This window comes from Sinohyriopsis cumingii, chromosome 6 (genome assembly GCF_028554795.1).
Source record: "Sinohyriopsis cumingii isolate HCF-2022 chromosome 6, ASM2855479v2, whole genome shotgun sequence".
Lineage (NCBI taxonomy): Eukaryota > Metazoa > Mollusca > Bivalvia > Unionida > Unionidae > Sinohyriopsis > Sinohyriopsis cumingii.
The window spans coordinates 150,654,896-150,668,704 of record NC_142966.1 but is presented as its reverse complement, the minus strand read 5'-3'; the positions used below and the strand labels follow the sequence as shown (position 1 = coordinate 150,668,704).

Sequence of the window (13,809 nt, the reverse complement as noted above, 5' to 3'; positions counted from 1 at the left end):
AGCAAAGAAGCTACCCTGATTACTGTTCATGTTGGGTTGTTCTTTTGCATGACGAGTGGTAAGTAACTTTTTGATTGGTTAGTTTGCTACTAGTCTGTATAAACAGCATAGCATGAACAGCATATTAGTGGTGGTCATTCCATTGGAGCTTCTGAAGGGTGCTGGTCATGGCATTGCAGTAAGAAAAGTGCCTGATGATTCTTTTGCTTCTTTTGCAATGTGACTTGACCTTTGTACCATATAAGGGTATAACAAAGCAGAAGAAATGTATTTATCTCCATCTACCAACCTCATGCACAATAAAAACCAATTTCTTATAACAAATACTGGACTTGTATTGTCTATTCTGTGAGTAGAAGGCAAGTGCTGTAACATTTATAATTCACTTATCCTCCTCCATTCCCAGGTCAAGGGTCGCATATACTGACCCAGTACCACATCTTTAAAACTAAAGCCAATCAACAATTTTAAGCATCATTTTCATTCTCAGTGACCCAGAATTAGTAAAGTTTGACTAAATTTATTTCGGAAGCATTTTGGCTGTAGACTAGTAAAATCACTAATGTATAGGTGGAAACTAAAAGTTTATGCTATGACTCAGTCCAATGAGGTATATGATCCAGCATTTGACATGGGAGTACCTGTGCTCATGGATCAAAGGAAGAGAGATTTTCAGCATAAGTCATACCCAGCCAGGGATCCCAATCAGTTAAAATGTGAAGTATTTATGAAAGTTGAGGGAAAACTTGTACAGAATGACAATACTGATTATCCCACCAATACCTGGCACAGTGGGATTTTTTAACAATGGTATCATAGTTATGTTTAACAGTGCATGTTACTCAATCGATGGAAAAGAAATCAATCCATTTTGGACAACATTCACCTTGTCACAACAACTATTGGACTTGCTAGATATAGCTGTCTGATTACAGAAGAACAGCTGGCCCAACAATGATGTTTATCAAGGATGCATCTGATAATGTGGATTCTCAACAATACCCAATTAGGTGACCTAAAACACACCAACCCTGCTAATGATACAGATTCACAAGCTGTAGTTGTGGGCCCTAATGGTGGATTTTAACCCTTTACCTCATAGAGCATAGTGACAAAGTGCAGCACGCTATAAATAGAACACCTGTTACCTAGCCGACCGCATACTCATAGGCCTGCATGTGAATTATTAAGCAATGTAGTGGTGTTACATTTAACAGCAGTTTTACCCATTTTACGTTTTAGGTACACATCTATTATATATGGAAAAATTTAAGAGTAAAGTCTGATTGTTATAGCTGTGTAATTATTTTTCTTGGAAGAATATTTTATGTGCTTTAAAATCGAGAGAGAACTCATTCACCGTCATGTCAGTGAGGCCGCATGACCAACCGTAGCTGCCATTTCCCATACTCGAAATTTACATGTTTTTCATCTGCATCTACATCACTAAGTCATCTGAATTTGATAATCAATAAAAACTAATTGCTGCTTACATAAATATCAGAGCCTTTACCTAAGTTATTGAATCTTTCGTGGTTGTGATTCTAATCCTGAAAACTTCGTAAGTACTGAATGAAATCCTGCCTGTGATCTGTTAAGCAATGTAGTGTATGTTACGTTTAACAGCAAAAACCATTTTACATTTTTGGTACACATATATTATATGTGGAAAAATTTAAGAGTAAAGTCTGATTGTTATAGCTGTTTAATTATTTTTCACAGAATAACTTTTTTATGTGCTTCAAAATCAAGAGAGAACTCGTTCACCGTCATGTCAGTGAGGACACGTGACCAACCGTAGCTGCCATTTCCGATACTCGAAATTTACAAGGTTTTCGTGTGCGTCTACATCACTAAGTCACCTGAATTTGATAATTTATAAAAACTAATTGCTGCCTACATCAATATCAGAGACTTTACCTAGTTTATTGAATCTTTAGTGGTTGTTATTCTAATCGTGAAAACTTTGTACATACTGAATGAAATACGCGGCTGCCATTTTGGAGAGTGAAGATCACGACCCAGTTACTTTAAATAGCAGATATCGACCAGTGCATGAATAGCGACCACGTGATCTGACGTAATTGTCATTCGCAGAAATGAATGTAGTATCTAATAGAGGGGTTTTCCCCGAAGGTGGCGCTACAAAATGGCTGATGTTTACAGCAGGCGTCAAAAGGCACTTCCATGCGAATCTTGTAGAGGCGTCAAAAGGCGCTTCCATGCGAATGGAGTAGAGGTGTCCAAAGACGCTTGTATGAGGTAAAGGATTTTCTGTGCCAAGGGCAACTCAGGAAGCCTCATTATGAATTTCATACACAATTCCTCTCAGTTACATATTTGGTTTTTGTAGAGATGTTTGCAAGGTTATTTTTGGGGCCAAACATTCAGTCACATTAACCTGCAAGAACAATGCCAACTATGCAATTTGGTGTGGTGCAGTTCTGCTGATGGTAGAGTTGTATTAGAAACATTAACATTGTGGATGACTGTGATGTCCCCTTTACTTTCAGCAGAATCATGTTGACCCAACTGTTACTGTGGGTCAATTTATTTGGCAAATAAGTACCCAACATGGTCTTACTGCAGCAAAACACATGTTTGTGGCATTTCAACTTACAAATCGAGACAATGCCAAATTTCATAGCAAAATGATATTTGATGAGTTAGAAGCGACACAGGTTTCTCTGTAGTTAAACAGCCATCACGAGCATTGAACATGTGAAACTGGCATCACCAATCTGGATTCATAAACTGGCATCACCAATCTGGATTCATAAACTGGCATCACCAATCTGGATTCATAAACAGTACCTGCCACCCACTGGGCCTTCATCACTAAGACATCCTGCCCATCTCTTCTACTGACAGTATTCAAAAAGATGCCATTGCTTGCTGCAGTTTGGCATACTATGTGTTGGTGATTAGGAGGTCATGTACTGAGAATTTTCTCAGTATAATTCATCTGATGATTTTGCTTTTGCAAAGTGCATTTTTGGCACTGACACCTGGTTGTGTCTGGTGATCTGTGCCAACTCTTGCATTTAAGTCACCAGGGATGATGAGTTTTTCTGCCTCTGGTATTTTGCCCTAAGAGACTCCAGGTCTTCATAAAATTTGGCCTTGATCTCATCTGGGTTGGTCATGGTGGGTACATAGGAACTTATGAAACGTGCAAGTCTTTTTCCAGACAGTGGGAGTCTTATTTGCATAATTCTGTCATTCATGCCATTTTTGAGATTTGTGATCTTCCTAAACAGCAGTGATTTGATGGCGATTCCAACACAAGCTTCACATTTCTTTACTACAGCCATTACAGAAAGTGTAGCCAGCTCCTATTTTGGTGAGTTATCCTTCCTCAGTAATTTTCACTCAGGGCTGCTATCTGAATGTTGAATCTGGCCAGTTCTCTACCAACTATAGCTGTTCTTCTGTTTGGTCTATCTGTTGAAGCCCTGTCCATTAGCATTTTTACATTACAGGCACTGATGGTGATGGTGAGTTATATCACTTTTCTCTTCTTGTTTTGTTTTTGACCACTAAGCTAGGATCCCCATCAGAAATGATGTGCTGACCAGGGTTAAGGTGAAAGAGGCCTCTTTTCTAGCCCCTTCCTCATACTATTGAGGTGAAAAGCGTGATCTTAAAAAGGACTGCTCTGTCATGTGTGGGGCTGCCGAGTTTCTCTGCTGCTTCAATCCAGTCAAAAGAAACAACATGCCTAAGCCACATGTGTGCTGGTCAACAACTACAGCTCCAGTTTATCCACACCTGCTGCTCTGCCACTTGCCTATTGCCACAGAACTTGAAAGTGTCCAGTAAAAGGATTAGTGTCATTATTTGTGCATGAGATGGATTTAAGTGAGGGAAAGTTGCACTGAGTTGCCATCACTCACTCATCCAGGCCTGTTTGAATCCAGTGGCATGACAGTGTTGAGTTGTCTGGAGACATGCAGATGCAGTGGATGGTCATCAGCTCCACATAGTTCTTGCCAATAGATGAGTATTTCTGCTTGGCTGCCTCATCCACAAGAAGGAACCTTTCAGTGGGAGCCATGTGTAGCAGTCCATATCAAAAGTCACAGGTGCTAACCTCTACTGATACCTATGGTAGCAGGCGATGCCTTACCTGACAATAAACATTTTCATTTAAAACCAACTAGACACCACAAGGACTCTTCCAATGAAATTCAATGCAAAATGACTTTCCATTTAAAAGGAGTAGTGACAACAAGATTTTCAAGCTGGCTGCAGATCAGCCCAATTTTAATTTAGGATGAAGAAAACATTATAAAAAGTCTTTTAATGAAAACCCCTTGCTCATATGACCATTCATTTATGAGAGGTACTTGCCTGTTCTTGCAATAACCAACCTAATAAGAAATATGCTAGTATTATGCTTGTATTTTAAATATGTAAAATATGCCTGCAGTCAGGTTTGGCTTACACCTGTGTTTTACACTTGTAATACACATTGTATACATCTCTACTGTTTGAATACAGGTTTATTAATTTAATTCATTTGCCTTGGTGTATGCATGAAGTATACTAGTCTTATAACAGAAATATGCTAGTACAGTACTATGTTTGTTTCCCATATTCTACAGGAACGAAAATGCATCTGTATTTGAGCTGTAGAATATGTATGTGGTATACCTATGATAAAAGCACACCATTCTGTACGAGAAGCTAGAAAATAAACTACATTGGTTCAAAAAACAGTTCTTATGCTAAAAATATGATAAATATAAAAGACAAATGGACTGAGCAGTGTCATTTATTCTCTGAATATGGAGTTAAAAAGAACTAAATGGTCAGTTAAATGCCTGATTTTTCTGACAGACAACCCTGGATTCACAACTGGAGTTGTTAGAAAGGCCTTCAGAATAATTTTAATATCAAAACTATGTAATCACTATACTTTTTGATTAAAATATCTTACCAGTATTGGGCTTGACCTTCTTTCTTTTGCAATGCTGTTTTCCTGAAAAGACAAAGTAATGTAATGGTAACATATATGTTGCATGACCTCTAATTGTTGTTGGAAAGAAATAGATAATGAGTTTGACAAGAAAGCAGACTGAAGAAATCTAAGATTTGCCTCCACAAGTTGCATCTATAATCTTGTGTTTTCATCTACATATAAACCTAAAACAGTGTTAGCCAATCACTTTCTCTGACATGAAGCTTCTGTTTAATGTTTGACAGTAGACATAACAGTAAAGATGGCATCACTCAGATGTGGCAGTGTATACCTTAGTCTGCTGAGTGTTGAAACCATCTCTTGTATTCTTCAGCAATAACAAGACTTTCAAATTAATACTTCGGGGAACATAGCGGATATCAGATTGGCACCATTTTCATTTAGGACCAAGTAGACATCATTTGAAGTCTTTTGGTGAAAATCCCAAGGCATAATGACTATCCATTCAGCAATAGCAGTGACAACAATATTATCAAAATGGCTATCATGGCAACCATACTGGATGTATCAATGATACCATTTCATTTAAGACCAACTAGGTACCATGCATACATGTAATTCATAATGGAGGCAGGCAAAAAAATACTGTTTTCAAAACTGTCTGCTGCACAGACCATTTTATTATTGAACTTTCAGTTTTTGAAACTTATAAGAATTTGTTAAAACAAATTTAATTTAAAACCAAAACTATGGTTTTATCTCTTATATCAATACATTAGAGAAACCAGGCAGAAATGTTCCACCAGTATAACGACTGATGAGACAATGCATCACAGATCGACTGATCAGGAACCATTGATGTGTGTACAGAACAAGTTATTAATCGATTACCTTATTTCTGGAATATGTGTAGTTTAAGAGCAAACACAAGATATCTTGTGAGGTGTTATTAGTAATAAAGCAATGACAGGTGGCCATGATGTCTTCTGAGCTTTCAATGAAAATGGCCGACCAATATGAAGAGACTAATCATAACAAATTATTTCGGCATGAGTAAGTATTTAGATTTTTGGGCAGTCATTTTTAATTGATACTGTATTCTTCAAGATGACTTAAGAGGAATATGTAAGGGCAGCTCTTGCAATGTTTTGTTCAATTCATGGCAAAATGCATAAACTTGTGCTCTCTCTGTTTCTTGTACCAAGAAACCACCACCTAAGAAATATTACCTGTTCAAATGTGCAAGTGTATCAGAGTTCTTACTGTCTGCAAGCAAACAGAACAGGTCCTAAGATTGCATTGTGTTTCAATGGTATGCATCTTTTGTATTTTATGTACAAAACATCAGTTCAATTCTTATGTAAACTATATCATTTAACAGTACATTAATAGATGGTAAATTTTAAAGATGGAATATATTATTCATAAAAACATAAATACATCATGTATTTTTCTGTGTTTATTTAAAGTCTAAATCAATCTTAATATATTTTTTAAATTATGGTTGTGAAAATTGCCAAAAGATGTTTGGATCTGAGCAAAGAAGAGAAAGATGAAGATGTCCTTGGGTATGAGACTCAGAAATACATCTTAAGTCCAAGTCAGGAGTGTGTGTGTGTGTGTCTGCGTGTGTGTGTGTGTGATTAGGATTTTTAACGTAGCTTTAACAAATTTTCACTCATATAGCTACAACCTCTGCAGTGTGGCACTTTACAGTGACGTCTAGTACTGAGTCATCATGCTGCAGACATGTAGCATGATGTCCCACCCAGTCACATTATCCTGACACCAGGCTGACCTAACACTAACCTCTTAATGCTGAGCGCCTAGTGAGGCAGCTGTTAGTACCTTTTTCATAAGTCACTGGTATGACTCAGTTGGGGTTTGGAACCCACAACCTCCTGCATCCAAGGCAGAAACTCTAACCACTAGGCCACCGGAGTAGTCCTCCAAATCCGGAACTTCCAATGGACTGAACATAATTTGGAGGGCCATATGTACAGCAGTCAGCAACTTTACAAAGCCAGCAACAGGAAACTAAAGCGAGACATTCTTTGCAGGCTGAGCATAGTTTTTCCTGTCATTACAACATTGTAATACTGATACAGAGGACATTTTCCATTCTTTGCAAAATACAAAGTGATTCAGGGTTAATCTGGACCAGAGAACTATTGAAAGCCTGTTACGTGTGAAGCTTAATGATCACAATGGATGTCATCAGTGATCACCAGACAATAATCTTGTGAAGGAAACTAATAATTCTTTTGGATGCTATTAAAAAATCTTTGCAGTGAACTATAAGATAAATTCTTCTTTTTTCGTTAATTAACAATATACACACTCAAATTAATTATTGTAACATTAGAATCTAACACCAATTTATACTGAAAACCTTCTATTTTATTATAATATGAAGAGAATACATAGTATGGCCAAAACACTGCACTTGTTTTGCTTTCAATCCCCTTGAAGAACTTAAAATTCATGCTGATAAAAAAATCTACTGGTTTAGAAGCCCATCTAGTGATCAAAATGTGTTAATCTACTGGTCTGAGATCCTGGTTCTGTCACATGTATGACAGTAAATTCTGCAGATGAAAATCCCAGGTTGATATAGTCATCCATTTAGAGGGAATAGAGAAAACATTATTTTCAAGTTGACCACCATGGTCACCATACTGAAGGTTGGTAATTTTCATTTAGAACCAACTATACACCATAAGAACGTTTCTGAAGAAAACCTCCATGTCAAAATGTCTTTCTATTTAAGAGTACTGAAAACATAGTTTTTATGATGTAATACTTACCTGCTGCTATTGCATAGCTAGTACTTTTCCAAGAGGAAAATACCCAACTGAACAATGGAAATTTCATCCTCTCATTAGTGTGAAACATAATCTTCCAGAACACTGAATAAGCCCCTGCATAAAAGCAACATACTTTGGACATGTGTAAAAGACCATTTCACGTATTTGACTGAGCAGCCCAAATTGGGACAGCAGCATGGAAAGGATGGAGGGAATCTGGCAATAGCAAATGATAATTAGCTTACCTGCCCCCCCCCACAAATTAAATTACCTGCTGCTATTGCATAACTGAATTTCTCAGTTCAGTGAGAGATCTGATAATCCCAAAACTGGTAAGCAAAAAAAAAAATAAATATAAGGAATACTCACCCTCACAGGAAAGCAGGAGACTGCTGAGGAATGAAATCTGTATGTGCCACTTTTTGAGCAATGACAAATGGGCCCAGTAAGAAAATGTATTTGCTTTCATGAGCAAATGAGCAAAGGTAAACGGAGGAGAATGTAGTGTGAGAGAGCCAAAGATGGAGTTAGATAGGCCCATGAGGTAGCAATGGCATGAACCTCATCAGTTTCAATTTTCATAAAGGACAGGTCCCTAGCAGTAAGGAACAGGTAAGCTCTCTTGATATTTAATGCAATTCACCTAGAAATGGTGGAAGCTGAAATATCAGCTAAAACTTTCATGCATAGGAAATGATGTTCTACTATTCAATCTCTCTTTAGTGGCAGCCAAGTAAAAACAGAGAGTCCTAACTAGACATAAAAGTCTATCTTGGTCATCTTCAGCACAGATATGGCTCAGTCTTTAAAAAGGAAGAGAAAGAGTCAGCCACTGCATTCACAGAGGGACAGCTAGAACTGACGCATTTTCTTCTACACCAATCACAAAAGATTTTCCATTTGGCACCATATACCTTAGAGGTTGATATTCTCCTGAACTGAATGGTGCACTTGGCAACTTGGCTCAAATACCTTTCTTTGCAGAGAGATCATCTGAGATGAGCTACAGATGAAGGTAGAGAATCTGTGGAATACTGTGTAGGAGAGAACCCCTGTGCTGCAACAGAAGGTTCAGAGGTAAGATTATGAGATGATTCACTAGCTGATTGAAATAAATGAACAATGATCACTGGGGCCACAAAAAGGCATAATCAAAATGAGTTGAACCATAGAATGCCTGACTTTGTTAAGGACCTGTGGGATCATTCTGAAGGTTGGGAAGGCATAAGCAAACAGACAATCTCACTTAAATCTGAAGGCATCCACTGCCCAAGCACTATAGTTGGGGACTGGGGAATTATAAAAAGGGAGCTTCTTGTTCAGCTAGGTGGCAAACATGTCCACCAAGGGTGTTCCCCAAAATGGAATAGAGTGTCAGCTACAGATTGGTGAAGAGACCATTCATAAGAACTATCTTCCGTTTTCTGGACAGACTGTCTGTCAAAATTCTCTTCCCTGCAATGTGGTATACTTCATGGAATATTCCTTTTAAAGCTCTCCAGCAAAGGAGGTTCCAAACCTCCATGCAGAGAGGAGGTGCATGTGTTCCTCATTGTCTCGTGAGGTATGCTACCACCAACATGTTGTTAGAGGAGACCATCACACAGTTACCTCTTATTTACTGGACACACCCATGATGGCCAAAACACACAGCCCTCATTCCCAAATTGTTGATGCGGATGGTAGATTCTTCCTGAGACCATAAACCCTTAAGATATCAGACTCTAAGGCTCTAGATCAGCACCCCACCTAAAATCTGATGAGTCTGTGAACAGGTAATTGGGTTTGGGGGTAGGGATGTATGGAGACTAAAGCCATAAGGATGTGTTAATCCCAAACCAGAGAAACTGAAGCATTCAAGGAGTCCCTGTGAAGTTTCCAAGTTGCTAAACTAGAAACTGGAGCAGACACAAGTGAAGCCTGCCAAGGAAAACCATGTCTGCTGTGACATTCAAGGTCCCAGCAGACAGAAAAAGACCAGCTGACAAAACTGTCTTTACTCTCAGCATTTCCAACTGGGAAAGTATCTTGTCTCTTCAGTCCAGAGGAACCCAGACTTACCCTCTAGCTGTTAGAAAATTCTTCTGCATGTCGACAAAATCTTGATACAGATTTAGCTGATATCTCTAAGTCTGGTAGGGAACCATGCCTCATCACTATAGACCAAAAGTGAGACAGGTCTAGTCAGAGCAACTCTAGACTCCCACTGTGGATCAACCATGAATCACTGAAATATTGGAGGGTTGGGATACCCAATACCTTAAATGAGCTGTCACTACTCCCTTGACCCTGGTAAAAGCCCTGGGTGCAAAGGCTAGGCAGAGCTTGGAATAGAATGACCGCCCCATTCAAAAAAATCTGAGGTACTTCTGTGTGGAGGAAATATAGGGATATGAAGGTACACGTCCTGAAGATTGAAGGAGACCACCAATCGCAAGGTCTTATGGCATTCCTGACTGTGACTGTGGTCTCCATCTTGATTGTCTCCTCCAGCAGAAATTCATTTTGAGGAGGAAAGGACAATAATTAGAACAGACTTTCATTCTTCTTTAAGAAACAGGAAAATCTATTTATAGAATAAAAAGCCTGAGATTTGTATTTTAACACCCTCTCTAGTGTAACCTTCCAGAGAAGGGAATGGACCTCGTCATTTAACAAGACCAGATTTAATTGGCAGAAGCAATTGAGGGGCCAGAGGAGGAGGAGAATCCCAGAACCTAAGCCTGTAACCATCTACTATGATAGAAAGAACCCAACCATTGACCATTATACCTGACCAAGCCTATGAAGAGAGGTCTAGTCAACACCAATAGGAACCAATGGAAGAGGTATGGTCTGCATAGCTGCAAACTACAGAGTACAAAAATACTGACTGCTTATGACAAAAGTACTGATTTTCAGGAACAAACACTGATTTTTAAAACTTTAATGCAGATTTAACTATTTACAACATCTACAATCATCAGCAAAGAAGGACAATAATTTAATTAATTTTTTAATGTCGACGATGCATGTATTGCATTCTCGCACCTTCTAAATAGGCACCTTGTTCCATTTGGGTGCCTACCGCTCCAGTGGCCTAGTGGTTAGAGCATCTGCCTCAGATGCGGGAGGTCGTGGGTTCGATCCCCGGCCGAGTCATACCAAAGACTTACAAAAACAGTACTAACAGCTGCCTCGCTTGGCACTCAGCATTAAGAGGTTAGTGTTAGGACTGGTCGGCCCAGTGTCAGGATAATGTGACTGGGTGGGACATCATGCTACATGTCTGCGGCATGATGCCCCAGTGCTAGACATCACTATAAACTGCCACATTGCAGACATCGTAGTGATATGACTGAAAAATTGTTAAAACTACGTAAAAAATCTAAATCTCTCTCTCACACACACACACACACCCATTTGGGTGCCTATTCAGAAGGTGCAAGAATGCAACACAATCACACATGGCTGTTTATAGAAGCCCTTTCTGCTCTTTGTTTTTTAATCATTATGGATTCCATGTACCATCTTACCTTTATGATCATTTTTTTTGTTCTAACACACAAGTAAACTAAACAATAAGTTATATATGGATGCAGTACATCATTTTCCTTTGGCCAATGAGTGGACAGTGTAGCATTCAGAGAGCTGCACTCACATATTAAGAGGGAGTGATCATGGTCATCTTGAGCAATAGCGTGGGAAAATGATCGCTTAAAGATGTTACAGTAAGCCAAACTTTAGATAGGCATTCCCTGAGCTAAACATTGGTACCAAATTTATTACACATGAAATTTAGCTTGAAATATCAACAAAGATTCTTAAATTGGTTGCATTAGAAGGGAGAGAAGTGTCCTTCCATGTATTATTATACTGTACATGTATGACTGAGAGTTAAATTATAAACAACAATATGAGCCCCTGTGACTATAAAATGAATATTACAAAGATGGGATATACTGACAGCAGCAAACACGGGGGCTCATTACCAAGAAATTTAAGTGTATCTCTCAAGGAATAGAGGGCCGGGGGGGTCTAACCTGTAGCAATCTACACCCCCCAGCCCGATAATTCTCAGATGGATATTCTTAATTTTCTTGGCAATGAGCCCCTGTGGCACCAATTGCTATATGCAATCCAATATATGATGGTTATAGAATGGCATGGCATCCTCAATTTCTAAAGAACAGATCATATTTTAGAACTCTATATTCCTATATACATGGGATGCATTGACTTACTTTCTGAATGGAACCAGGTGCCCTTTCCAAACAGAAAAATGCAAGGAAATTATTTTCCTTTAAAACAAAAAGTATTTTTAAAAAAAAAGGATTTAAAAAGTAAAAAAGTCATACATCTGTACTCAGATCCAAAATATTTGACAAATATATGAAAAATCGGATACTTGGTATCTATAGGTCTGCAGGACAGCAAGAGAGACACTTGGGCTGTCCACCCTTGTCCTTAGGAAAAGGTGAAGGCTCTGTTAACTTCTTCCCTGGGCCTTTGCACCATGCGCTTCTTGACCTTGCCTGCTGAAAGGGAACTCTGAAATGGGGCTGCTGCTTTGACTGGGGCTGCACAGCTTTAAAGAATTTAGCCAGCGAGCCCTGAGAGCAGTCAGGATGACTCTGCTTCTTAGTTGGCTTTGAAGAACATGTTTGATGCAAGGGATTGGGGTTGATGGTCCCTCAAATCCTGACTTGCAACAGAGGGAATGAGCTCTCCAAAGAGAGTTTCAGCCTCCATGGGGGCAGCCCTCAGAAGGTTGTTACTGTGGTCTAATAAAGCCTTGGAAGTGTCCAGTGCCACATCCCTGCAGAGGTGGAGAAGCTCTGCTGACAAGGCCATAGACAAGGGCAATGCATGCCTTGAAAAGTTTTGCCACTGCCTCCAACAAATGATGGAGAGGCATTGACAACAGAAGTTCCTCCTTCAGAAGGCTGCTGAAAACAAGCCAGCATGTGAGACTGGTCACTAATGATCAAGCCTTTTGTTCTAATGATTCCAGTATTTTCACTGGAAGGCAAGCCCAGGTCCCTGTAGAAATACCAATCAAAGCTGCTTCAGCATATAAAATGAGAATTTTAGTGAGCCAGGAAGGCATATGAACCTTGTAGTTAGAAGCAATTTCTAAGGGTCATAACATAGAGGGACAGACCACACTTACATTCTATAGCAAAGGCTTGGCCCTTGCTAAACCTTTGAGAAAGCTCCTTGATCATTACTGAGAAAAGGAGTAAGAGATCTGTCAAAAGCTGATCCAGATAGTTTCTCTAAACTCAAAATTAAGTATTTTGGAGTCACCAGAACCTGAACATTTGGGACACAGGTCATTAGGTAAGATATGGTAAACCTCATTCAGTGCTTTATCAAATGATCAAGATTAGCTCCTCCTCTGCCTCCTTAAACAATTGTTGATAAAAAGGTAGATGACCAAAAGGGAGGGGTACCATACTGGCCTGCTCTGAGCCAAATGCATTGTCTTCAATGCAGGCAGAAAGGGCAGCTTCATAATGTACTCAATCCTGGCAGGCAGGACTATGTGACCTAGGGTCTCTCTGCATAGGGAGAGACTTGGCAGAAGGAGATACCTATCAAAAAATTCATCACATGGAGATAATAAACTGCTTAAAGCAGTGGTCTCTGTTCATAGTTTAGGTGATTCTCTGCCTGCCTGAAGTGTTTTTGGAAGGTCTATCACCCTCCCTCTTGTTAGACCCAATCTTGTATGATGAAGTATGTCTATGGCCCACATGCACGATCTCACTACTAAGTGGCCCAGGTCCAGATGTCCATGGCTGTGTGTAGGGCAATGGTCAATCACATCCATGTTGAAGAAGGCCCCACATCCCACTGGGATTTAGAGGAATAATAGGGAAGGGGGATGCTGATCTGATCCCCTGCCCAAATCTGGTGTCTGTAAGCTAATTCCCAGTTTCCCACGGAATGAAAAGATAGTCTGGAGAGATGGGGAAGGACTTGCTCCGATACCTATCTTGATACCATATGGGTTCTAAAGATCCATTCCTGGCAACCAGCACATGGTAACTGCTGATGCATCACAAAGTAAGATATTACTGATATGAAAATAAG

General features: G+C 39.3%; 1 protein-coding gene across 4 annotated transcripts in view; it reads right to left on the bottom strand.

Moving 5' to 3' along the window:
• The window catches only part of LOC149798261 (uncharacterized), a 141,350-nt gene that overhangs the window by 54,346 nt on the left and 73,195 nt on the right, over positions 1–13,809 (bottom strand). For all 4 annotated transcript variants that reach the window (XR_016421991.1, XR_016421993.1, XR_016421992.1 and 1 more), the window contains exon 11: positions 4,943–4,984. Coding sequence is in view for 1 of the 4 variants with exons in the window: in XM_089963397.1 (XP_089819523.1) it covers positions 4,943–4,984 (42 nt within the window). In the remaining 3 variants the exon portion in view is untranslated. The remainder of the gene's footprint in view (positions 1–4,942; positions 4,985–13,809) is intronic.